At 26.7% G+C, this 26,412-nt stretch overlaps 3 protein-coding genes across 7 annotated transcripts in view; all 3 read right to left on the minus strand.

The window, feature by feature from the left end:
* Positions 1–8,443, minus strand: part of LOC100212074 (all-trans retinoic acid-induced differentiation factor) — a 40,534-nt gene extending 32,091 nt beyond the window's left edge. For 4 of the 5 annotated variants that reach the window (XM_065814819.1, XM_065814820.1, XM_065814818.1 and 1 more), the window contains exon 1: positions 8,215–8,442. In XM_065814819.1, coding sequence (XP_065670891.1) covers positions 8,215–8,387 — 173 coding nt within the window. In that variant the 5' untranslated portion in view covers positions 8,388–8,442. Of the gene's footprint in view, positions 1–8,214 lie in introns of all 5 variants that reach the window. The other variant, XM_065814821.1, reaches the window with a different exon arrangement.
* Positions 8,444–8,579: 136 nt separating this feature from the next.
* Positions 8,580–9,765, minus strand: LOC100214520 (prohibitin-2). Its single transcript, XM_065814817.1, has 2 exons — positions 9,483–9,765; positions 8,580–9,310 (listed from the first exon to the last, which is right to left on the minus strand). The coding sequence occupies exons 1-2, from the start codon at positions 9,692–9,694 to the stop codon at positions 8,641–8,643; spliced, it is 882 nt and encodes a 293-aa protein (XP_065670889.1). The 5' UTR covers positions 9,695–9,765; the 3' UTR covers positions 8,580–8,640.
* Positions 9,766–21,481: 11,716 nt separating this feature from the next.
* On the minus strand, positions 21,482–23,513 carry LOC136088436 (uncharacterized). The gene is made up of 3 exons (XM_065812146.1): positions 23,205–23,513; positions 21,659–23,086; positions 21,482–21,574 (listed from the first exon to the last, which is right to left on the minus strand). The coding sequence occupies exons 1-3, from the start codon at positions 23,511–23,513 to the stop codon at positions 21,482–21,484; spliced, it is 1,830 nt and encodes a 609-aa protein (XP_065668218.1).
* Positions 23,514–26,412: the final 2,899 nt, after the last annotated feature.

Consider the following 26,412-nt stretch of genomic DNA (forward strand, 5'->3'; position numbering starts at 1 on the left):
AATTTAATAAATATACTTGATCTGATTCTCATTCAATTGTCACAATAAATTAATTTCATTAACTCATGCCATATTCTTTTTATACCTCTGGCTTTTCTTGGCTTTGAAGTAACCCCTCCCATACCTACATATGCAATTTATGGATGGCCCATGACAACTTTGCTCTTGAAGACTGCACATAATCGCGCTCATTGATAAGGTATTTCAGTATAACAAGCGCGAAATATCGCGCTGGGCGATTTTATAAAACAAGCTTATGAAAAAGATCAACATGCCTAACTATGTTGAAAGCTTTGCATATGTCAAGAGCAATAGCCCTAGTCTTTCCGCCTCCATCTAATGCGTGATAAAATTTTTCAGTCACAGCAGTTAGCAAGTCAGCCGTATAGTGAGAGGATCCAAAACTGTATTGTCTGACAGCATGTTATTTGACTCAAGATGGGATGTGAGAAATTTGTTTATCAAAGACTCAAAGACCTTGCTAATAACAGAAAGAAGACTGATTGGACGACAATTGGAGATGTCAGAATGTTCACCAAAGTTTTTGAAAATTCGAACAAATGCTATTTTCCTGCAGGCAGGAAAACAAGACTCAGTCATACACTTATTAATAGTTTAGAGAAAATTAAAGAGAGTTCTGGAGAACAATTTTGTCACAGGAATGTTGTTTGGACCACAAGTCGTAGAAGAGTTTAATGGAGATATGACTTTAGCAACAGAAGCTGGAGTGATTTGAATGTCTTACAATGGGTTAACCTGTTTAATTGGAATGGAAGAAAGATAATGGCCATTAAGTTCGAGAGTTGAATTAGAAGAGAAGTTCTTAGCAAATTAGACATTTCAAGAATAGCTTCAAGTGTAAATTCAAGCAAAAAAATTAATAATAGAGTTATATTTATAATTTTTTTTTTTTTTTAAATGTAAAAAAATAAACTGTTACTGTAAGTTTGTAATAAGGTTTTTTTTATTTTTTGATAAAATTAATCAAACAAAAAAAAATTGATTGCGTACTTGTTTTTAGCTAATAAGTTTTTGTTTTGTTTTTGAATTTTTTTTAAAAATAAAGTAATTATTTTTGTTATCGTTTGCCATCAGAAAATGTCTAAATAAAGATTCTTGCTATTGCAAGATGATAAATAAAAGTTTTTTTGACATGTTTCTTTTATGATTTCTTATACAGGCTTGGCCAGAAAGTTGTGCGATTTCATGTCATAATACGAATATGCAAATACTATTTGATTTTGAAAACTTGACCACGGCTGTTAATATAATCTCAACTTAACTATGAAAAAATAGTTATGATGAAACCACGGCCTTCTATAATAACAGGCATTGACATCTCACAACAAAGTTGTTTAACTAAAGGCAGATTTCTAATACTGTGTTTACATTTTCATCTTTTAACATTAGACGAAAGTTTGTGTTTGTGCTTTTTTAATAAATCTTTAAAATTTGATTGATTTATAAATTAGATAGCGCAACTTCAAGACATTAACATTGTAAGGTTCAAGACGTTACATTGTAAGGTAATAATATTGTCAAACGATAAGTTTTTTTAATTATTAAAATGCCTTTAAAATGACGTGTACCTCTTTGCAAGTCGAACTACCACTCAACTACAACAAAAATATCAACTTATAAATTCCCAATAAAATCCAGAGGAGAAAAAAAGATGGAGTGATGCTATCCCAAGAATTGGTTTTATTGTTACAGACTATGCAGCAGTATGTTGACTGCATTGGCCAAATGATGTACCTTTTGAAAGCAAATATGGCAACCACCTTTAAACCCACCATCTGTTTTTAAAAATATTCTGCCTAGTTGTTTAGCCACACCAGCAAGTAAAGTTAGAAAAATTGTAACTTCAAGCGGTTTTCGAAACATTTTACCAGATGAGTTAAATAATTTTCTAAAAGAGGATGAACTTATATTTGACAATATTCAATCTTTGTTAAATGATAATAACGATGTTATTGTTTTCTGGTTTAATAAAAAAAGTTTACACATACAATCAAAAATGTACAAACTTGGTGTTCCATTATTTATTTTAGAAATTTTTGATGATTATTTATTTGTAGCTTACCATAATGGCACAACTTGTAATATTTCATCTTTAGCTGTAAACAAATTAAAGTTAATAAAAACAAATCCAGCTTTATTTGAAGCAGTTAGTTTTTTAAAAAATAAAGAAAGTTCGTATCACTCAAATATTCTATTCGAGCACCTTAATGCTATAAGAAAAGTTAATGTTGGTGAAGTTTTATATACTCCAGATATTATATGTAAAGCATATGAGTATTTTGCTATGCGACAAAGTTTATATGATCGTTTGTGTATTGACTACAAGTTACCAAGTATAAGGACTTTAACACAATTGACTTCAAAAATAAGCTCAATGGAGGACCTAAATTTCGTAAATAGCATTTTTATGAATTTAGATCCATTGAAAAGAACTTCCATACTACTAATTGATGAGGTTTATGTCAAAGCTTCATTACTTTACCAAAGAGGTGCTTTGTTTGGTCAAGCAGTAAACTACCCTGTAAAGTTAGCTAAAACAATTTTATCATTTATGATTAAATGTCTTTTTGGAGGTCCAGAATTTATATGTAGAGCTCAACCTATTGCAAATCTTTCCTCTGAATTTCAGTGTGCTCAATGTCAACAATTTGTTGATACAATAAATAATATTGAAAATAGTAACACTAACCCTAACCGTAACCCTGACTGGTAATAATTACTGATGGTTACCGTGTAAGTCAAAGGTTTTTTGGAATGTTTAAAACAGTTGATAGTAAACCATGGTTAACAACATCAGGTATTTATTTATTGTATGATTATGTGCATCTCTTAAAATCTATACGAAACAATTGGTTGACAGAAAAGACTGGCGAACTTCAATTTTTGAACAATAAAGAACTGGCTTTGGCTAAGTAGAGTGATTTAGAAAATTTATATAAAACTGAGTGCAATAGTCTTTTTAAACTCTCTAAACTTACAGCTAAATCAGTTTATCCAAAACCAAAAGAGAGACAATCTGTAAAGTTTTGTTTGTCTGTTACTTGCCAAGAAACAGTAGCTGTATTAAGAACGCATCCAGAGATTGAAAATAAAGCATTTGAAGGTACTGCTGTATTTTTTGAAATTTTTTTTTTTTTTGGAATGTTGTTAATGTCAAAGCACCTAGTGCTGGCATTAGATTAAGAAATGAATTATGTGGAGAAATCCACTCAGCTGGTGATCAACAGTTACAACTGCTACGAGATATTGCTGAACTGTCAAATTTTATGAAACTTACAGGTAAGCGTGTAAAATAGCTTACGCTAGATACTAGCAATGCAATAGACATACTTTGCTCCATTACTCAACTTTGTTGAGTAATGGAGCAAAGTATGTCTTATTAGGTTGAAGCTTAGTATGTCTTATTAGGTTTTCAACCTAATAAGACATACTAAGCTTCGACAGGGATCTGGAGGTACTTACTTTATAAACGCTAAATCTGTAATTGAAAAAATTAATATTCAACATACTAAATTGATATTACAACTTGACAATCCTGCTGATGGTATCGATGGTTATACTTGTGACACATGTTTTAGAGATATTTCTACTGATGAAAAAGAACTTCTGGATAATATACCTGATCTTGAAAGCTCAGTTATTAAATCTACATTAGTGGCTAAAGTTTACATTAGTAACTATGTGCAAAAAAGCAAAATAAAAATTTATGATGACACTACCAATTATTACCATAAATATGGAAGTTATCTGAATAGCATAAACAGAGGCAGAATTGAAATTCCTTCTGATACTCTTGTCCAATGGTCAATATTTTGCTTTTTGTTTTTTCAAGGTGCTACTGACCTTTCATGTAGAACATTTTGTGTTACTCAGTTTCAGTTCATTGCAGCTAAATATAAATTTAAAATCACAAAAAAACAATGCAGAATATATTCTAATATTCTGCTAAAGAATAACTCACTAATTACCACTCCCAGCAGTAGCAAAGAATCTAAAACAAAAATACTAAAGTTATCATAATTTATGTGAAAATTAGTTTGTAATTAATTGTTATTTACTTGTTATGTTTTTTATTTCTCTTTAGCCTTTGTGTCTCTCAGTATGTTTGGATTTGTAAATATTTACTCAGTTGAGATATATTAATAAAACTTTTTTTTTGCTTGAATCAACTTTTGTTGGTGTTTTTTATTGTTGGTGATTTTTATTGTTTTGTTTTTTTTTAGTTATATTTCTGTAAGCAAAAAAAAAATACAGTTATCGTTCTAATATAAAGATTTATACATTGTTATGGTTCTGCTTGTTATTGATACTATTTAATATTACATTAATATTCTTAATGAAATTTGAAATATAAAAAAAAATATAATTATCTTCTAACAATTTTTTGGTTTTTCTTCTATATATTTCCGTCTTTACTAGAGATTTTTATTAGAAAATATAGACCATTACATCTTACCTAATATAAAAACATATCAATATAAGTAAAAGTTTAATCGGCCTTCAGTTTTTAAGGCATTTTGCGTGATGTCAAGGCCTGTTATTATAGGTATACAAGGCCGTTGGAGAAACTTAACTGTTGTAATAATCTCAACTTAACTATGAAGAAACTTAAAAAAAACTTATCACAAAAAAAGCAAATAAATAATTGTAAAATAAAAATAACTAAAGATAAAATAAAAATAACTTTACTAAAACTAGAATAAAAAAATAAACAATTAAAACTCAACTAAAATAAATAATAAACTTTAATGATAAGATTTTCTAAATTATGTTTGGAAAAAATAACTTTGAATGGTGTATCTCTACTAATGTTTATATAATATAATATTATGCAAAACCCTTTTTAAATAAAGTAACAACTTACATCTAACAATTGATTATTAAAAACGCTATTAAAAAAAGATTCTTAACAATTCTTCGCAGTAACATAAAAAGAAAAAAGAAATAAATCGTTTATTTAAAAAGTTGATACATTTTTTTTATTTAAAGATATTTATAATAAAAAATACATACTTATATAAATCTAAAAAAATATGTACATTATTATTTTTTTTAAAAACCATTAGCAGTGATTTGTTACTTTATTTAAATGTGTTTCATTAATATAAAAACATAAGCAAAGATCAAAGTTATTTAATTAAAACAGCTTTCAAAAAAATTTATCTATATTTTTTCTCAACAAAATCATTCTACTTTTCGAGTAAATTAACTTAAGGGTAATTACGCATCAAATCACCCAAAAATAAAAAGTTTTGAAACATGGGTTCTCAAACTTTTTAAAAACTTCTTCGGCTATTGCATGTTGAAAAGAAAAGTTAACACAAAATTTCAGCTGAAAATGTTGAGTGGTTGACAAGATACTGCAATTTTAATATTGACCTGGTTTCCCAAAATGACCCGGTTTTCATAACATTCTGAAAAAACTCTTTATATTAGTTAGCAAATGAAGCATATTAATGAAATTAGTGGTGAGTTGATGTTGGCGTTAGAGCTATCTATGTAACATTAATGACTATTTACTATATATATATATATATATACATATAGATTTATATATATATATATATATATATATATATAAATATATATATATATATATATATATATAAATATATATATATATATATATATATATATATATTATATATATATACATATATATATATATATATATATATATATATATATATATATATATACATATATAAATATATATATATACATATATATATATGTATATATATACATACAGTATTGGACAAAACATTTGATCTATGATCATTTAGCAGCCCATATTGGCACTTATGTGACAGGGAGCTCGTTTCTACACTACTGGTATATACTTGTATGTTGACTATATTTGCCCCTAATTATAGTAGAACTAGCCTTTATGATATACATGAAAAATAATCATTTCCCTATGCCCCACCACAAACACTTCAGAGTGTTACCTGAACTATTACCCAGAATTGCCCTCAAACAAACAATGGATTTGAATATGTTACCTATCTTAAAATTTATGTTAAGTCAGCACGAAATGAATGCTCTTTAAGAAAATAAATAATACAACTTACATTTTACTTACTTACGAAGTAAAGTATAAAATTTCAAAGAAAAAATTTACTTTTATTTGTAATTGTAATTAACAATTTTTTTCAAACTACTTTTATGTAAGCAGTTTTTGCTAATTAGTTACTTTTACACGCAAAAGTAATTTGTTGTTATGATGTAGTTTTATTTTACTTTGTAAAGTAGGTGTTATGTTTTTTAAATATTATATTTACGTAAGTTTACTTCATAAATAACTTTTATTACATTTAAAAAGTAAATTACATTTTTATGTAACTTTTTTACATAATTATAACCAAAATTGCTTTCCAAAGTAAATTACTTTACATGATTTACCATTAAAAGTAAGTTACATTTACAAGTAAAAGTAAAAATTCAAATAACTTTTACTTGTAAAAGTAAATTATTTTTTCAAATAACAGTTACTCATTAAAAAAATTTCATATAATTTAAGTAAAAAAAAGGAATTACTTTTAAATGTAAGTAAATTAAATATTTTTATGAGTTATGTAAAGTAATTTACGCTTAAAATTAATTAGTGCTTTTACATCAAAATAAGTAAAAGTACCATCCCAACACAAAACGATGCAAAAATAATTAAGTTAGATGCTAGATTTGAATGTGCTGATACAAGATCATTAACCCAATTTTTTTACAGAATTATATTTTAGCCTACTCGTTCCTTCAAAAGGCTAACTAGGACACATTGGTCAAATTAAATTGAATCAAATTTAAAAAAAATTTTGGATCTTGAATTATCATATTTATATATAGACCAAGATTTTCCTCCCTCTAATAATTTGCACAAAATTTTTAATAGAAATTAATTATGAATAAGTTAGCTTTAACTTGAAAATTCATAAAGAATTATGAAAAAAAGGTAATGCTAACCACAAAAAATCTTTTAAACATAAAAGATACTCTAATGAAACTTTGCTATCAAAATTTATTTGTAATCTAAAAGAAAAAAATATTAACTTTGAATTAAATAGGTTTTTTTCGTAAAACTACTTCTGCTTATCATGTTTCCAAAAAATATATCACTCATTTAGATAAAAAAAAATTATTAAATAAAAAATCAGAATTTATTACTAAATGAAAACAAGTACTTTTTAAAACTAAAATTATCCATATTCTAATGAATTCTTTTCATAATTAATTTTTTAATTTTAACATAGCTTGACATAATTTCCTGGTTGCAAAAAAAAAGTTATTATTTTATTTATTTCATATATTAATTAATGTTGTTGTAGGCAATGGTAACAAACTTAAAGTCCATATTACTTGTCAAAATCTGTCCGTAATACTCTATTAAGTAACTTAAATTAATAGGTCTAACAGCTTGTGCTTTTCTACAATTAAAGTAGTCTTTTTGTTCAATTAAATAGCTGATAGTCTCAGCTACTCCTGATTTAAACTCTTTTTGATTATTTTTTATCATTTGTTCAAGTATTATTTGAATATTTTAGTTCATATTAATATCAAATTCTTTTTTGTTGATCCCATTATTTGTATATATATTGCATAAGTTATTTATTTCAATGATAATGTTTGACTAATTTTTACAAAAAAATTGTAACTCATGTAACTTCCTGTTTACAGAAAAATACAAATTTTTAAAAAAACATTTGCAAAAATTAATTGTAATAATTAAACCTCAGTAAAATTTTGTTCTATAAATTGAATCTTTTAAAATTTAGATTTTTTCTAGATGATTCTACTGAAGGAAACATTGACAGTAGAAACTCAAGTTAGATAAGTTTTTTCTTCTTTTTAACTAATTTATTGACATTGACCACTCATTTTGTAAAATATACTAACATATTTTACATATAAAGGCAGTGACAGAAATATTGAGAACATGCATTTTTCAAAACCTAACAAACTAAATATCAACAATTGTCTAGAACCGATAAGGAAAGGGTCAGAATTTTATTTGCAGGAACCCCTTAATTGTCTTAACTGTTGCTAATTTAACAATTTTATTATTATTATGTAATTTATGGTAAAAAGATCTTTATAAGTAAAAAAAAACAAATTAAAATTTTTTATGATCATTTTTAGTATCTTTTCCTGCCATATTTTGCACAAACAACATTTCTAATAAATTTTAATAACACTTACCCAATCAAAATAGTTCCATTTTTGAAGCAACACCTTCCATCCAGATTAAAGGCTTCATTTTTAGAACAAAATTCCTCAAGTAAATTCCTACTTTCATTTGATTGAATGTCATCCAAACAAAAAAAACAACTGTCGCAATTCACCATAGATATAAAGAAAAGTATGAAAACCATTTTACTATGCCAACAGTTTTAAGTTTCAATAAAAAAACTACAAAGCAAAAAGACAAATCAAAAAACTCAAAAAACATAAATAGCTTATTGATTAGATCTATCAATATAAAAAAGAATTACTATGCATAAAAGTTTAAATCCTATTAGTTTTTTTGTTCCAGAAAAAATAAGTCAAAAAATACTACAAGTATATATAGCTTATAAGCTTTGTTAAAGATTTTCTCATATTTACAAAGAGAGCAAGGAAAAAGGTTTATTTTAATCCAAAGTCAATTTGATCAGTATCTTTAATATTCAGAAGCAAGTTGTTTGAATTTAAATAAACTTTGTTTTGGGAGTTTGCAATCACTCTTGATATTTCTTGTGCAGCTCTGATGCGCCTTAGTTTTAGATATCCTGGGTTTTCTTTAATTGCCTCTCCTAATAACATAGCAGCTTTTGCTTCACCTTCAGAGGCTACAATTTTTTGTTGTCGCTCTTGAATGGCTCGTTCAACTAAAAATGTTGCTCTTTGAGCTTCTTGCTGTGCAACTTGTTTAGATTCTACAGCAGCTGTGTATTGAGCACTAAAACTGAGGTCAGTAATTGATACATCATCAAGTATAATATTGAACTCTTTAGCTCGATCAACAAGATCTCTTCTAATCATCAAACTGACTTCTTGACGCATTGTAATCAATTGAGAAGCATTAAACTGTGCAACAACACTTTTAAGAACTTCATTGCAAATAGATGGCAATACCCTTTCATCAAAATCTAAACCTAGTCTTTGGTACAGTTGCGGTAAACTTGATGCCATTGGTCTTGCTAACACTCTAAGACTAATATTGACCATTTGAAGATCTTTGCTTCCAGTAGGAGAGGAAATTTTTCGTGGACGAGAACGAACATCATAGATAATAGGATACTGTAGCCATGGAATTCTATAGAAAAAAAGTATGAAAGAATTTTCAACTAATAATATTTATATAAATCAATATTAAATAAAAAATTTTGTTTAATCTTGATTTGTTTTAAATACATTTTAAAAATCATAGTAATTAGTAAAGCGATTATTTAATTTTTTTTAAAGAAAAATTATTTTATTATGACTACCTGAAATGTAAGCCTTCTGCATAAACCTCATTCTGAATACCACCTATTCTGCTAAAAATAATTGCTCTGTGACCACCATCAACTGTATACAAAGATTCCTTTACCCCAAAACCCACCAAGCCTACTCCAAGAAGTACCGAAAGTCCAGTTGTAGAGCCCCTAGGAAAGCCATTTGAGTATTTGGCTACAAAATCTTTCAATAATTGTGCCATATTTTGCAACAACAAATAATATTAACACCTATTAACACCAAATTAAAATTTATGAAATTTTATCTTTGCAGTAAAAATTTAAGAAACAATGTTTTTTTCTTCGTAATTTCTCGTAATTATCATTTTTAATATAACGAATATAATGCTTAACACAAAAACAAATAAAATAATTAACTTTAATCGAATGTGAATACTTCTCCCAGAGGTTCTGGGATTTTAAAGTTTTGGGGATTTTTTATTTTAGTTTTAAGAGTAAAAACAAATTAATCATCAGTAAAAAAAAGTTTTAGTTTAGCACTTGATAAAAAGTCAAAAAGTACAAATACAAAATTTTATGAATATTAAGTAAACTTATGCAGTAAAAACAACAAAATAATATGATAAACTAGGCTGTGAAGAGTCTTCCTGTTTCAAAAAAAAAAAATTAATTGAAGAGTATTGTCACGCGCACTTTTAGAGAGCTTATGGTTTATGCTAATTTTGCTAATCGTTTATTTGTAATCGCTAATCGTTTATCGTAACGACGTAAACTCGGTTTAGTTAAAGCGATTTACAAATTATTCAAATTTTTTTTAATAGCATGGTTTTATTAGCGTATTATGTCCAAACAAGAGCTTTAAATGGTATAATTTTTTTTTTCCTCACGTTTATTTAATATTTAAAGAAGCTTTTCTATTTTTATATATAATTTTCAAAACCTTTTTACTACCCGTAACAGTGAATCTAAAGAACACCATTTAGGAGTCTTTAGATCAACTCCGCTCATCGGCGTTAACATGAATTTAGTTAAAATATTTTGAAAAATTTCCTTAATTTAATATTGATCCTAGTTCTAATCGGTTCTGACGTAAATTAACTATATGTAGTAATCAAAACACAATACTTCGATCTATTTTCACAAAAAAACTAGAATTCCGACCAAGAAAGACCTTCTAATTAAGAAAAATTGTCAATAAACGATCAGAACAGATCATATTGTTAAACTATAATGTTCATTTCACCTAAAAAACATATTTATTTAAAATTTTATTCAAATTTGGACAAGCAATTGTGATTTTAAAGAGATTTTTTCTTTTAAAAAAGAAGAATCTTCGGTTGTGTTTTTTCTATATAAACATTTATATTTTACGATACCGCAAAATTTTCGGTTTCAATTTTTTTCGTCTTTTCATAATTCACAGACCTGATCATTTAATAGAAATATGTCGTAGTCAACAAAATATTACACGGACGCTATAATCTTTTAAAATTGCCTTAACTACATCGAGTACCGAGCTTTTATTTTTGATGTATTGAGTACGCTTGTAATTAGGTAAAACGTGTGGGTCAAAAAAGTTAAACCATTTTGAGGCCTTTTTGTTAGACTTTCGTTTGAAAAAACTTCAGAATTGGGATTTACAGAACCCCAGCCCCCACCATAACCTAGCACTGTTTTTAGACAATTTTTGGAGTTTGTTTTTCATTAAAAAGGGAGCTTACTCATGTCATGGACAACTATAAAAAAAAAAGATTTGCCTTTTGCACAGATCATAACGATTTTGCTAAGCAACAGCAATTCTAAACACACATGGTAAATGTAGTTACACCTGATCTAGCTGTCAATGTTGAGCTTCTGGCCCATCTACGTAATGTTGCAACTCTATCACATTTTAACGAATGCAATGATAGTCGTTGCTCAAACGAGCTATCATCTCCTTTTTTTACTAACAAACTATTTACTGACACTGCACATGCCTTTCTATCTTTTATGAGTGTTAATTAGCTAATTTCTTTCCCAGCCAACATTGACATACGGGTACTGTATGGGCCTACGGGCATGGGATTTTACGATTATATATTTTGGGTTAATATATGGTAGAAAAATTAATGAAAGTAGCTTGCATTGATCTTTACTGGTATTTATCAGAGCCAAAAATTTGGGGTTTGACGGGCTTCCCTTTAGGTTCCCAAAAGATTCAAACTTATAATTGAAAAAACCAGTAGAAAACCTATTCGACGGCTGCCATTTACAATTCGTATTATGAATAAAATAAGTTTACAATTTTAACTTTAATGCATTTAGTATTTACATTTTACATTTATATTTAATTAAAGATAAATTTATCGACTACCATGGTAATAAATAAAATTTATAAAATCTTGTTGATTACCATGGTAATCAAAAAAAAAAAATATTTTAAAATAATTTTATATATTATTTTAGAATTCTTTTTATTGATTACCATGGTAATCAATAAAAAAAATTACAAAATGATATATACAAATATTATTTTAGTATTTTTTTTTATTGATTACCGTGGTTAAAGATTACTAGACCTGTCCAACAGCATCTGTGGAGTAGATCAACTATACACTTTTTCCAAGATAATCTGTTTTTTCTTTTACTCTAATAACATCTGTACAATATCATATGAAAATTCAACATTTTTTCAGACATCTGGAAAAATTTTCTTCAGATGCCTGAACAAATTTCTACATGTAACTTCATCTGGTTAAAATAATGTATCATTAGTTAACATTTTTTCTAGATGTAGTTACATCTGAAAAAAATCCTATATATAACTACATCTGGTTGAAATAATGCATTATCAGTTAATATCTTTTTCCAGATGTAGATATATCTGAAAAAATTTCTATATTTAATAACATCTGATTAAAATAATGCATTATAAGTTAATATTTTTTTCCAGATGTAGTTAATGCATCTTAAATTCTACAGATGTAGTTGTACAGATGTTATTACAATTTGATAATTTAAAAAATATAACAACATCTGTATAATCCAAAGATGTAGTTGCACAGATGTTATTACACTTTGATTATTTAAAAGATGTAACTAAATTTGTAATATTCGTTTAATTTTTGCACAGATGTTATTAGACATCAATGAAATTTCAGATGTTAATACACCTCATTATATTTGTAGATGTTGTTGAACAGATGTTATTAGACATGGCAAAAACTGATGTTGTTACCCTGCTACCATTATAAAAGATGTAAAGTTTACAAAGTTTATCATTTATGTTTAACATATGTTAGGTATGTTACATGAAACATTTAAAATGGTAGCAGGGTAAAAAAGAGGCATTTTTTGAAATTTTTTGAAAATTTCAAAAATTATATTTTTGAAAACATTAGTTTGTCTTTTTTCCACGGTGATTTAATACTTGGAGGTTGTTAATATGTTACGTCACGCTATAAGAGGGAAGGGGGGGGGGGGTTGGTGGTTTTGTGATGACTCATACAAAACTTGCTTCTTAAGTGTTACGATTTTGTATCGAGTGGGGGTCAAATACGTTCAAAAATTGCGTGACGTAATTTATGAACAACCCCATATGAAAGCTTGGGATTTTATTATGCGCATGCGTCTGATACAACTACTCAGTTATCAAATTTTATGTTTACCGTGTGGTTGTGTCTAAATCACGGCCTACTTAATAACAGGCCTGAAAGACGCGCAAAAAAAAAAAAAAACTGTAGGCGGATATTTTGTAAACAAATATGTCGATTTAAACAATTTTGTAAACAAATAAGTTGAGTTAAAATTTAAAATTCGCTACACTAGCTGCTAAATTGCTTGTTTTCAAATTTTGAGAGCTGTTTATTTTAAAAACCTTTTACAATAAGATAACATTTTTTAATCGATTACTAAAAAAAACAACACTTTTCTTTAATAATATCTTTTCAAATTTCACAAACCCTACAACTTCACAAAACATATTTTACATACATTTACATTTCTGCTCCGCAATGATCATTTTTGTGACAATTTAAGTACTTTTAAAGCTGGTTCTTTTGTCGATCGAGGTGAGTAAAGCTTGCTATAGTTGTTAAATAATATGTTAGATAGTATTTTTCCATGAAACTTATCTATGTTTTCAAATCCATAAAATTCTGCTACCATCATTGTTATATTTATAAAACTTGTCCTACAAACTGATGACATGATGTGATGAAAAAATACATAGCAATAAATCACCCATTGACACATATTGTCTCCAGGTATCTTCAAGCCTCCTCTGTTGATTTCTTTAGTAAATTCTCCAAATTCGTTGTAATAGAACTGCGTATCATATTCATCTACATCATTTCTACTGATGTATCCTGCAATATAAACTAAAGCCATTTTTACAGACTTAGACAAGGCTAACTCCATATTTGAAAGATTATGAAACACATTGAAGGTATTGTCATCATTTAGCAAAAATCCACATTTCAAACAAGCATGTTCACAACATGTTTGAATTCCATCAAAATCTGTGTTTAAATCAAGGAGAAGCTTTGTTTTCTTAATGTTTACTTTTTGTAAAACTTGTTGAACATTAATAAAATATGTTCCACCAGAACCTTGACGTAGCTTACTGAACATTTTTTCAATGGGATCACTAGAAAAATTTCCTAGACATACATATTCGTGTGAAGTGCTGAGGAGATGCTTAGTTAACTCAACCAGTCCTCTACTCGTGTATGCAAGAGCAAGAGCAGTATCTTTGGTAAGTTGTTTTACTCTTTGTCCTTGTTTTTTAGGAACCATTTTTTCAAACATACTTGCTATATCAAGTAAAAAATCTAATCGTTGATCGTTAGGGTTATCAAAGACAGCCCTTTTTAAGTCTTTAGTTTTAACGTCTTCGAACTGACTTTTTACATTTAGGATTTTGAAAAAGTCTACAATTTTTTCTATAAAATCAACAGTTCCACCTGAATCCTGAATTTCTGGATGAATTTTTAATGCAGTTAACGTTTCAACACAAAAAATCTTAAGACATAAAGCAACATTCTGTCGTTCTATAGGTTTTGGACAGATAGAAATTTCATTAAGCTTTGATAGTTTCACAATAGAATTATTTTCTAACTCAACCAGCTTCTTCAAGTCAACCCACTTTGCAGTTTTTTCAAGGCCGCAGTCAGAATACTTTAACTCTTGCATTTTTTCAGTTAACCAATTGTTTCTGATAGATTTGATTAGATGTACATAATCATAGAGCAAAAAAATGTTTTCAGTTGTGCGCCATGGAGAAATCAAATTGAATTTTTTAAAGAATGATTGATTTACTTTATTATTATCACATAAAATTGCAACAGTAATGCCATTACATGAACGAATCAAATTTAACATATTTACAACTTGTTCATATTGAAAATCAGCACTTAAACGATACACTGGCAGTGCTTTGTACAAAAACCTCTTTCCTCCTAATAATGAGCAAATCATAAAACTCAAAACAGTGGTTGCAAAATGTTCTGGATTATTTACTGCTTTTCCAAATAAGTTACCTCCTTGATACGTTAGTTGTGGTTTTACATAAACTTCATCGATTATAATAATTACATTTTTTTGACGAGGATCTTCTAGTTGCATAAAATATTTGTTGAGGAAATCAAAATCCTCTAGCTTACTAACCTTAGATATAAGTTTACCAAGTGTTACAATACTTGGCATTTCATAGTCATCTCTAATACGACTGTAAAGAGATCTTGAAATTGAAAAATACTCAAAAGCCCTACTTAGAATTTCTGGAGAATATTTTTTATTACCAACAAATGTTAATGCATGCATGCTAACAACTTGTTGTAGGATAATGTTTTTTTTATGATCCATTTCAACGGAATGTAAATATCTAATAGCTTCTAAAATTTGTAAGAAAGATGTAATTTTATGTATTCGATTACTGCACAGTGGTATAATAGAGCATCTAGATCCAAAATGAAAACCTTCAAATCGCATATCAATTTTAACTTTTAAAAGAAACTGTGGAATAGCAGAGGTATCAATATAATCCTTACTTTGGATTATTAAACCATCATCCACTGTAAAAGATGTTACTGGAAATGGAATAACTTCTTTGCTTACTTTTAGGCAAAGATCATCAAAACAACTAATTTCATACAAATCCAAGTGAGCTGAAATTTCATCAGGTTTCATGTTACGCGTAGATGGTAGTGATTTTGTTGTTGTTCTTTTTGTTGGTGGAGGTGTAGGAATTTGACTTTGAAATACACAGATGAAAATAGTTGGTGGATTTAAGGGACGAATTTTACCATGAATTTGACAAGTTTCATAATTAACTGGCCAATGATTTTCACAAATGAATGTATTTGGACTATTTGGAATGTTTTCTCTTGGAATAGATCTAATCCATCTTTCTCTTTCTTGAGGATTACGGTTTTTGTTTGGTAATCGAAAAAGTTTAACTTTATGTTCTTTATCATAGTTTCCTCTACAACCAGTCACACAACATTTAAAAGGCATGATATAGTAATTTTTGTTTTGAAAGATTACTAAATACATAAAATACAAATAAAATAATATTGACTATCAAATAATTATAAGCAATTGATTTTAAATATATATTGTGTAGTATATCATATTATGTAAATACATTACTGCATTATATCTATATACATGACTGAATATATATATATATATATATATATATATATATATATATATATATATATATATATATATATATATATATATATATATATATATATATATATAAACACTAAAAATATAACTAAAAAAACCACAAAACTTTCTCCATTTTTGTTTTGACAAACATCCGCCTACAGTTTTTTTTTTTTTTTGCGCGTCTTTCAGGCCTGTTATTAAGTAGGCCGTGGTCTAAATCATATCTCACTCGCAACAATTTTATTTATTAGCGTATTTTCATTAGCAAATAAGATAAAAGATATAATAGCAAGTGAGATATGTTTGTTATTCAATATAATTTAATTTTTGTTTTCTAAATGTAAATTCATTTTAATTTAGCTTATCTTGATATAGCGGTTGCAATTTAATGTAAATAAAAAAGAATAATAATACACAAAGTTACCCATAAGCAATGTTCACGCGTCAACTTTAACTTGTCAGTATTTCTAACAAGTTCAAGTTGACGCGTTATAGAGTTATTGTCCAATAGAATACGCTTCCCCAAGCAGCAGTGAACGCTGCATCAATCATTGCTTTCAAAAACAGCAATAACAAAGTTACTTTTAGAGACACATTTGCTACTTTGTCTGTAGCTTCTGTGAATTTTTTTCGTCAGAATAGAGGGACCTGGTGTAGCACCTCGTCACCTGGTGTAGCACCTCTTCATCTATAAACAGATTCATTGTATTTTTTTTTTTTTTATCATTGAATAATAATAATAATATTAATAATATTAATGTTAAACAACTTTAAATGCTAAAATGCTACAAAAACTGCGTAAAATTGAGAGGTTCTTTAACTTTTAATCCAAAATTTTAACTATTATTTTATTTTTGCAGACTTACAAAAAAATTAAATTATTCTTTTTTAACTGGTTTTTATTTTGGAAATCCAAAGACTTTTTTTCCATAACTAGCAGCTTTTAAAATCGAAGGTTTTTGAGTAGAGAATAAATCATAGAAAAACAACCTGAATTATACTTCGAAATTGATTTAGAGGAAGAAAACAAGCTTAACAAAAAAAGGTATAAAAAATTATTTAAATAGACTTATTTTTTACTTTGATGATATTAACGGTACGCAATATTAATTTTAAATACCAAAGCAGAGCTTAATATATAAACATAACAGAAACTAGTTGTTGATCTATTTTATTATACACTTCAAAAAAAAAAATTGCTTTCTTTTTTAGACCTTGGAGAATACGAAGTGCAATAGTTTTTTAAGAATATGTTTAAAAATATAACATAGTTTCTGTTCATATTTAGTTGATATAATTCTGATAAGCATCATAGATGCTCAAAGACGAAATGCATTTAGTATTAGTTACTTCACGAAGCATAATATAACAATATATTACCTATTGACATTTCAAATCAGCTAGCACAGTAAATCGATTAAAAGTCAGTTATACATTTATCAAATAAAGAAGTTACAGAGCCAATCAATGCCGGGACCTATATGGGTAACCCATTACTATCCCTGATGCAAATTTAGTTCAAATGGGTAAAATTAGATATAATTCGGGATATTTTCATAATTCAACCATAAGTCGCGTACATAAAGATAAAAAACAATAGACTAAGCAGCATTTTTTATTTTTGATTAAAAAAATCAATAATAACATTACACAAATTTGACACGTTTTAACTGTGCAAACAAAAAATGGATTCAACTTATTGTTGATTATCGCATTACGCAGATATGTATCGGCTGTTATATCCACGATCTAACGATTTCGAAAACCACGATTAATGCTCCGTCTTTAATTCGTTTTGAGTGCAATTTTAGTGCTACAATTAAACTTAACTGTAACTAAATGTAAAACAAAAGCATATTAAAAACTAGATTGACGCGGCTTGGTTCTGTCATGACGTTTTATTACAAAATCATACAGCTTGCTTAATTTTTTCAAAGGTTTTTTTGAAACTGTTGATACTCTTGGGTTGATTGTAATAAACGACCCAAAATTACATGCAAATTGAAAGCGTTCAAATAAAATCTATACTGGATGGATTATTGAATTTTTTCGCAATTAAATAAATGAACAGAATTACAATAGCAAATAATTAACTGTATTGCCTCTTTGGACTACGCTGATTATGATAGAAAATATTTTGTTGGAAACCATGTTTACACAATGCTTAAGGTTTTTGTTTAAAGTATATATTACATTTAAAAATAATGATTATCTTTATTTAGAACATTCATACTGAAAAACAGCATTAAAAAAAAAGACTGTCATGGGTGGACTGGGAAACTGGGAAAAATCCTAATGTGGCTTTCTATTCATTCATATAAGGACGCCTTTTATCTTTTTCCATTTTTTTGCTTTGAACAACCAGATGCTATTTTATTCCTCCTATTTTAAGATCTTAATTTAATTGAAGTACCATTACCCCCCCCTTTCCTTGACAAAAACAGAACTTACATTTGAATTCAGTATTTAAAAAATTACATATAAATCAGTTTAAATATATAATGCAACAGAACTGTGAAAATATTGAAAATTTATTTAATTTTACAAATATATATTTTTTTGGCTTCAACCATTGCTAGATATGTGCAATTCCATTCCAAAACTAATTTCAACTCTTGGTTTTAGTGGCGCTGGTGTTCATTTATTATCAGTTATTGTGAGCCAGAAATTTAAGCAGTTATTTTTTTATTATTTCATGAACAGCTCGCTAAGGTCCGGAAAATCGACTTTTATTTAAACTTATATTTAAATGAATGACGAATTTAGCTCACATGCGTATACCACGGTCGTTTTATAAGAGGAAAGTTATTATACGTATGCGCAGTGGAATTACTTTTCTAAATGAATTTTTAAAATGGCTACGGTAACGGCATTATAAAAACTAATCATTGACAACGAGTAATTTATTTAATTTTAGATAATTAAATAGATTTATAACTAGTTTTTTCATGAAATTAATTTGAAAATAACTTGCAGCTAAACAAAGAAATTTTTCAAATAAAATACAAGACCTCTGAATGTGAGTAATATCTACTTTCAGCTAAAGCAACTTTAGTGTAGGTATGTTAAATCCCGCGTTTTACGGAACCGAATTTTGTGCTAAATAACGGTTCCACGTTTTTCAGAACTTGGCGTTTAGGCAGTATGGTAGGATGATATTTTGTAGCATATTTTTTTAGAATTTTATATTAACTTAGAAGTTTTTTTAAAAGTAGAATAGTTGAACTTTTTTAAAGAGTATTTTTTTATTATATTGACGAAAGTTAAAGTGTTATTTATTGATATCAAAAAGTGTTGTACTTCTTGTGCTTAGTAAATATTGAAGATATCATCTTTTTTTTTTCTATCCTATTCTTTTTTTTAAGTTTATACGTTTTCTATGCACATGCCAAATTTCAAGAATTTATTTTAACTAGCAGATACACTATTTTTACCCTCATTTTTGGTACCTAAATTTTGTTTTTCCGACTTCTGTTTGGGGGAGAAGGGGGGGGGGGGTACTGAAGGATATTAAATATTCGTTTTTATAAGCCAATAATAATATTATTATTAATTATTATTTATTAAAAAATTTATGTGATTTTTCTATAAAATGATTTTGTGATATAAGTACTAATATTACATTTATAAAGTATCAATGTTAAAATAACATTTATTATATATTAAATCAATAATACATGTTTTTTGCTTAGTCCAATCATACTGTTACATTTTTAAAAAGCTTTATATCATATAATAATATAATATATTGCTTTTTTACGTATATATATACTATAATATAATATATATATATATATATTTAATACATACTATATCAATAATAATTATGAATAATATGATTCCGATAGAGCAATGACAGTCTTGCACAATAGCAGAATACTAAAACTTAAATAAAAACATAGAAAGGCTATTACTATTTCTTACTGGACTAGAAAAGAAAATGATTCTGAAACTGTTGATTATTATAGGAAAAGGTTCCAGCTGGTTGCTGACATTGTAGTTGATGTTTTCATTGAGTTGATGTTTTCCTAATGTGAATATGTTGCCATTATTTTTTGATTGGACATGCATTTTATTATTTTACTACATGATTTTACTATTTTTCGACTATATATATATATATATATATATATATATATATATATATATATATATATATATATATATATATATATATATATATATATATATATATATATATATATATATATATATAAATATATATATATATATATATATATATATATATATATATATATATATATATATATATATATATATATATATATATATATATATATATATATATATATATATATTAGGGTGTGTCGATTTTTTTTTTTTTATAAATTTTAAAAACGGCAATATGACTTTTGGTGTAGAATTTAACGGGGATTACGAATCCGCAAAAAAAAATTAAAAAAAAATAATTTCTTTCGGGGTGGGCCAGCCCTTTTTTTAACGGAAAAATGACTAAAATATAACTAATTAACGGAGGGAAATAATAATTGAAATTTTTTTTTTTTTTTTTTCAATTTTTGAAAAACTTAATCACTACTACGTTGAACTTTAGGAAAATTTCATATTTGGTGCAAAATTTATAAAAATAACCACAGAAAGTGAGTTTTTGTGAGGGCATTTTTACAAAAATAATCCACTTTTTTCATATTGTAGACAAAATGTGACGGTAGAGTGCGTTTATTTTTTTATCGAATTTTAAAATATTGGGTGTACATTTTTGTGAAGAATTTTATAAGGAATCCGAATCTGCAAAAAAAATAAAAAAATTAGATTTTAGACGGGGGAACGCTTAGTTTTGAAAGGTAAACTGACTAAAATGTGACTATTTAAAGAGAAAATATATTTACAAAAAATAGAAGTTGTAATATTTTTGATAAACTCAATATAAACAATATTGAACTTTATGAAAGTTTCATATTTGGTTAAAAAGTTGTAAAAATAACCACATAAAGTTGGTTTTTGTGAATGTTATTTTTATAAAAATTAATGCCATTTTTTATACTTTAAACACTCCATGTAGCTGTAGTGTGGGCCGTCTTTTCCAGTTATTATTATGCTTTAAATATAAGGGTATTTTATTTTTGTAAAGAATTGCACAAGGAATACGAATCCGTAAAAATAAAATAAGATCCACTTGATTATATCTTGTAAGATCCGCTTTATTATAAAAAAAATGACAAAATTATGTCAAAATACAAAGTTATAATAAAATTAGAGAAAGAAATTATTTATTTGCATTTTAATTTCAATATTTCGTATAAAAAATCTTTTTAAAATTTACATATAAGTAACAAATAATAGTTAATAAATTTTATTTAAAATTGGTAATTTTAAATAAAATTTATTAACTATTATTTGCTCATGAAACTCCTGCTGACGTCTTGTGCTCTTATATATCCTTCTCTCTTTTCATGCGAATATGTTTTTGAACAAGCCTCTGTAACCTATATAAAACAGTAAAAATAATTTCATTATGGAACAATTTTAAATAAATTATTGTATTCTTATAATTAGATAAAAAAAGAAACCTGCTTAACACAACGTTCGATGGATTGTGAATGACATGGCCAATCTGGAACAACCATAGGCTGGTAAAAAAAATTTCTGATTTCATGGGTTGTGAGGCTTGTAGTAAGAAGTGGTTCGTATAATGAATCTTTCCAATCAATTAGATTGGTTAATTTATCAGCATCAGTAATTATGCATGGTGTTTTGCGACTTCTTACTGAATCATCTCCAAACTGGGTGTTATCATCTCCTTCCCCTCTAATTTCTAGTATCTTTTGCACTCCGAACTTTCGTTCCTCTTCATTGTTGGAACAAAAAAGAGTCTGAATAATGCACTCACTAAATGCAAACCATGCAGATCTTTTTACAGTTTTTATTACTATTCCAAAAACTTCTTTTTTTTGAAATTTTAATTGTTTCAATTGGAATAAAATATGCTTAGGTCCATCTATCCAGGAATGTTTTACCTTAATTTGAAACCAGCAAGGAAAATAAACACCAACTATAAATTCAATAATTAAGCGTAGGTATCTAAGGTTCTTTTCTGTTAAAAAATGAACTGAAACCCACAATCTACAGAAACGATTGGCAGTAGTAAGCCATCTTGAATGAGAAACATGACCAATTTCAAGGTTTATTAAATTTTCAGGTAAAACTCCAGATCTTATTGCTGTTACAATTCTGTATCCGTAAGCTTGATCAGACGAAAGATCCTTAACTATTTTGTCTGGCAAAACAATAAGTGGTTCACCTAAAGTTACCATTTCAAAGTTCTTGTTTATTTCCAAATCTGTAACTGTATCCAATAGTTTTCCTAAATCACCGGACCATTTGTTGTTTGAAAATGTTTTTCCATCTAATTCAACTATTAGATGTCTGAGGGGTAGTTCATTTGTATGAAGAGCGCATATTAGCCAGTTCAACTTTTTATCAAGTTTTAATTCGACAAATTTTATGACACCTCCTTCCCATCCAGTATTAACATTTGTAGAATCGCCTCCCAATGCTTGAATTGTTTTGTCAACACCATGTTGAATCATCCATTCGACTAAATGATCGGCAACTATTTCGGCATGCTTTTTTTCTTCAGATGATTTTTGTGGAATAAAATGAAACAAAAATCCTCCACCTGGTTCCATGCATGTAGTGTAATGTTCCTCTTTAATAGATCCAGGAAAAAACCGACTGGATCCTTCTACTTCTACCTTTACTTTGGTAACGTCTTTTCTACTATCAAACAAAATACAATTGATGTTCCCATTGCCTATATATTTTAAAGTTTTATTTTTCAACTCATTCATTACATTATCTTGAGCTCTTACAATTTTTTTATGGTCAACAATAAACTGTGTATCTTTCTCAGTAATCAATCCTGCATCAATTATATTCCTTAGAGCAGTTGCATGTAATGTGGGCTTGTTGTTTACAAATAACTTTGCAACCAAATTCTTTACAATCAGAAATTATACACTTACAATTTAAAATATCAAAAAGTTTATCCAATTTCAATATAAAGTCTTTTTTATTTTCTTTATTTTCTCTGTTTGCTGATATTAAAAATGCAACATCCCAAGCTTTTATAATTTTGTACACAATGTTTTTTTCAGAATAAATTGTAGGAGCTTTAAAATTAGCGTTTGCTTTTTGCCACTGGGTAATAACGGCACATGCAACCTTTTTTGCCATATCTTTTATTAAAAAGGTTCTGGAGTTTTTATCACACTGTTCTCTTAAAAGGACTGCATATCGAAGTGTGTCTCTATATGTTGGAAATTCAGATAGTAGCAACTCCTTTCCAGTACCAATTAACTCAGTTATTGAGGTTTTTTTCATGTTTCTTGTCTTTATTGTTATTTTTTTGTTAAAAGATGCCATATTAATTTCTACAATTTTTTCTATTTTGTATGTTTATATATAATCAAATTTTCTTTATAATATATAATCTTATTTAATCGCTTTTATAGTCAAAATTTAATTTTAGTATCATACTTGTCACTTATTTATCAGTAGTTGTGAATAATTATTAGATAATAAAATTATATTGCTTAAGTAATACAATTTTAATTAACTAATTTAACAGCTGTCGTTAAAACTCTACCGTCACATTTTGTCTACAATATGAAAAAGTGGATTATTTTTGTAAAAATGCCCTTCACAAAAACTCACTTTCTGTGGTTATTTTTATAAATTTTGCACCAAATATGAAATTTTCCTAAAGTTCAACGTAATAGTGATTAAGTTTTTCAAAAATTAAAAAAAAATAAAAAAAAATTTCAATTATTATTTCCCTCCGTTAATTAGTCATATTTTAGTCATTTTTCCGTTAAAAAAAGTGCTGACCCACCCAGCAAGACATTCTTTTTTTTAATTTTTTTTTGCGGATTCGGAATCCCCGTAAAATTCTTCACCAAAAGTCATCTTGCCGTTTTTCAAATTGATAAAAAAAAAAAAAAATCGACACACCCTAATATATATATATATGTATATATATATATATATATATATATATATATATATATATATATATATATATATATATATATATATATATATATATATATATATATATATATATATATGTAAATTATGTTAGTGTATTTTACAAATAGAGTGCTCAATGTTCTTAAAGAACAGAGCAATAATAAATTTTGGTAAAAGATGTTTTTAAATTAAAGTTTATTATTTTAATTACATTTAAATATTTTTTCGAATCTCATTAAAAATATAATTTTTTTTTAGGTTGTAAAAGAGGGGGGGGGGGGCAATGATTCGCCCCTTCCCCATCTACACCCCTTGAAACAAAGGGTGCGCTGCTAGTGATGTTGTGAAGTAGTAAAATATAATTTTTGATTTGATACTAGATTTCTTTTTAATTATAAAGATAAATATTTATTAAAAAAGAGTCATTTTTGACAATAGGGTGTTTGAAACCATCACCCTTACATCCACCCAAAGACAATGATAAAACTTCTTTATTTGACTGTGTTTGGATAGCTAATTACAAAACATCTTGTATATAAAAACTTATATTTTCATTAAAAAAAACCACACTTTTTTACAAATATTGTTAGTCTTTATTGCCGGTATTGATGGTGGTTTTGTGCCCCGGATGCGCCCGTAATCTAGAAACCTTTATAAATTTTTAGATAACTCTTGTATCCATCTTTTGATACCAAGATATAAACTTTTGGATAAGAATTGATTAAGTTATAATAGTTTTAGTTAATAAAAACTTTATTTTGACCACGGTTTCTTCAACAAATCCTAATATCAAAAAATCGGTACTTAAAACGTCATAACTTTTTGTAGGGTTGTTCGATTTTGAAAATTTTTTCACTTTTGGAATAACGAAGTAAAGCTCTTTTTAATGATATATAAAAACCTAGAACTTGATGAATTTAAAATTTTCATGTATCATACCTATTAAGTGTTTTTGTTTACAACTTTTAAACCTTTTTAAAATCATTTTTGAGCTTAGAAATTTTTTAATTTAAATTTATTCAGCAAGATGAAACTTTTATCTTTTTTATACTTATTCCTTATATGAAGATACAATTTTTTTTGCAGGGTTAAAAAAAATCTTAAACATTAAACTTCTGTACCGTTACAAAAGTTTAATGATGAAGATTTTTTTTTTACCCTGCAAAAAAAAATTGAATCCTCATATAAGCAAAAAGTATAACAGGTTATAACCTGTTGCTATGGTACTATTTTCCGATGTGGCTATATATATATATATATATATATATATATATATATATATATATATATATATATATATATATATATATATATATATATATATATATATATAAATAAACATTTATCTATTATTTTGTTAAACCTTCTGAAGGAGTTAAACGGGCTGTCGAAGAACAAAAAACTAGATAAATGTTTGACTCTTTTATTACTGCGCACTTCTTTATGAATATTTAGCACTCTAATTGTAGAATACACTAACAATGTTAGTGTATTAGACAAATAGAGTGCTCAATATTTTTAAAGAAGAGAGCATAATATTGTTATATGTTAGTAACATAATATTTTTATATGTTAGTAACGTAATATTGTATAAAATGTATATATGCATATATATACATAATTTATATACATAGAATATATAAATATATATATATATATATATATATATATATATATATATATATATATATATATATATATACATAATTTATATACATAGAGTATATAAATATATATATATATATATATATATATATATATATATATATATATATATATATATATATTATATATATATATATATATAAATTCTATGTATATAAATTATGCAAACATAAGCTTGTGAAACAGATGAAAATAAAACAGGCTAAAATAGTTATACAAATTAATATATAATGTACTATATACACTTAGGACATTTACAATAAAGTGAAATAACAGTACTTGATATCACATTATATATATATATATATATATATATATATATATATATATATATATATATATATATATATATATATATATAATAGTAGAAGAAAATCACTTACAAAAAACTTTTTCCATTTAACACTGTGTTTCATCAACAAAGATTCATCAGAAATCCTCTTTCTGATGAATCTTTGTGTTAAATGGAAAAAGTTTTTTGTAAGTGATTTTCTTCTACTATTATATTTGCTCTGTTCTGTTAAGAACATTGAGCACTCTATTGTGTAGAATACTTTTTAAAGTTGTTTAAATATATATATATATATATATATATATATATATATATATATATATATATATATATATA

Source organism: Hydra vulgaris, chromosome 12 (assembly GCF_038396675.1).
Source record: "Hydra vulgaris chromosome 12, alternate assembly HydraT2T_AEP".
Taxonomy (NCBI): Eukaryota; Metazoa; Cnidaria; class Hydrozoa; order Anthoathecata; family Hydridae; genus Hydra; species Hydra vulgaris.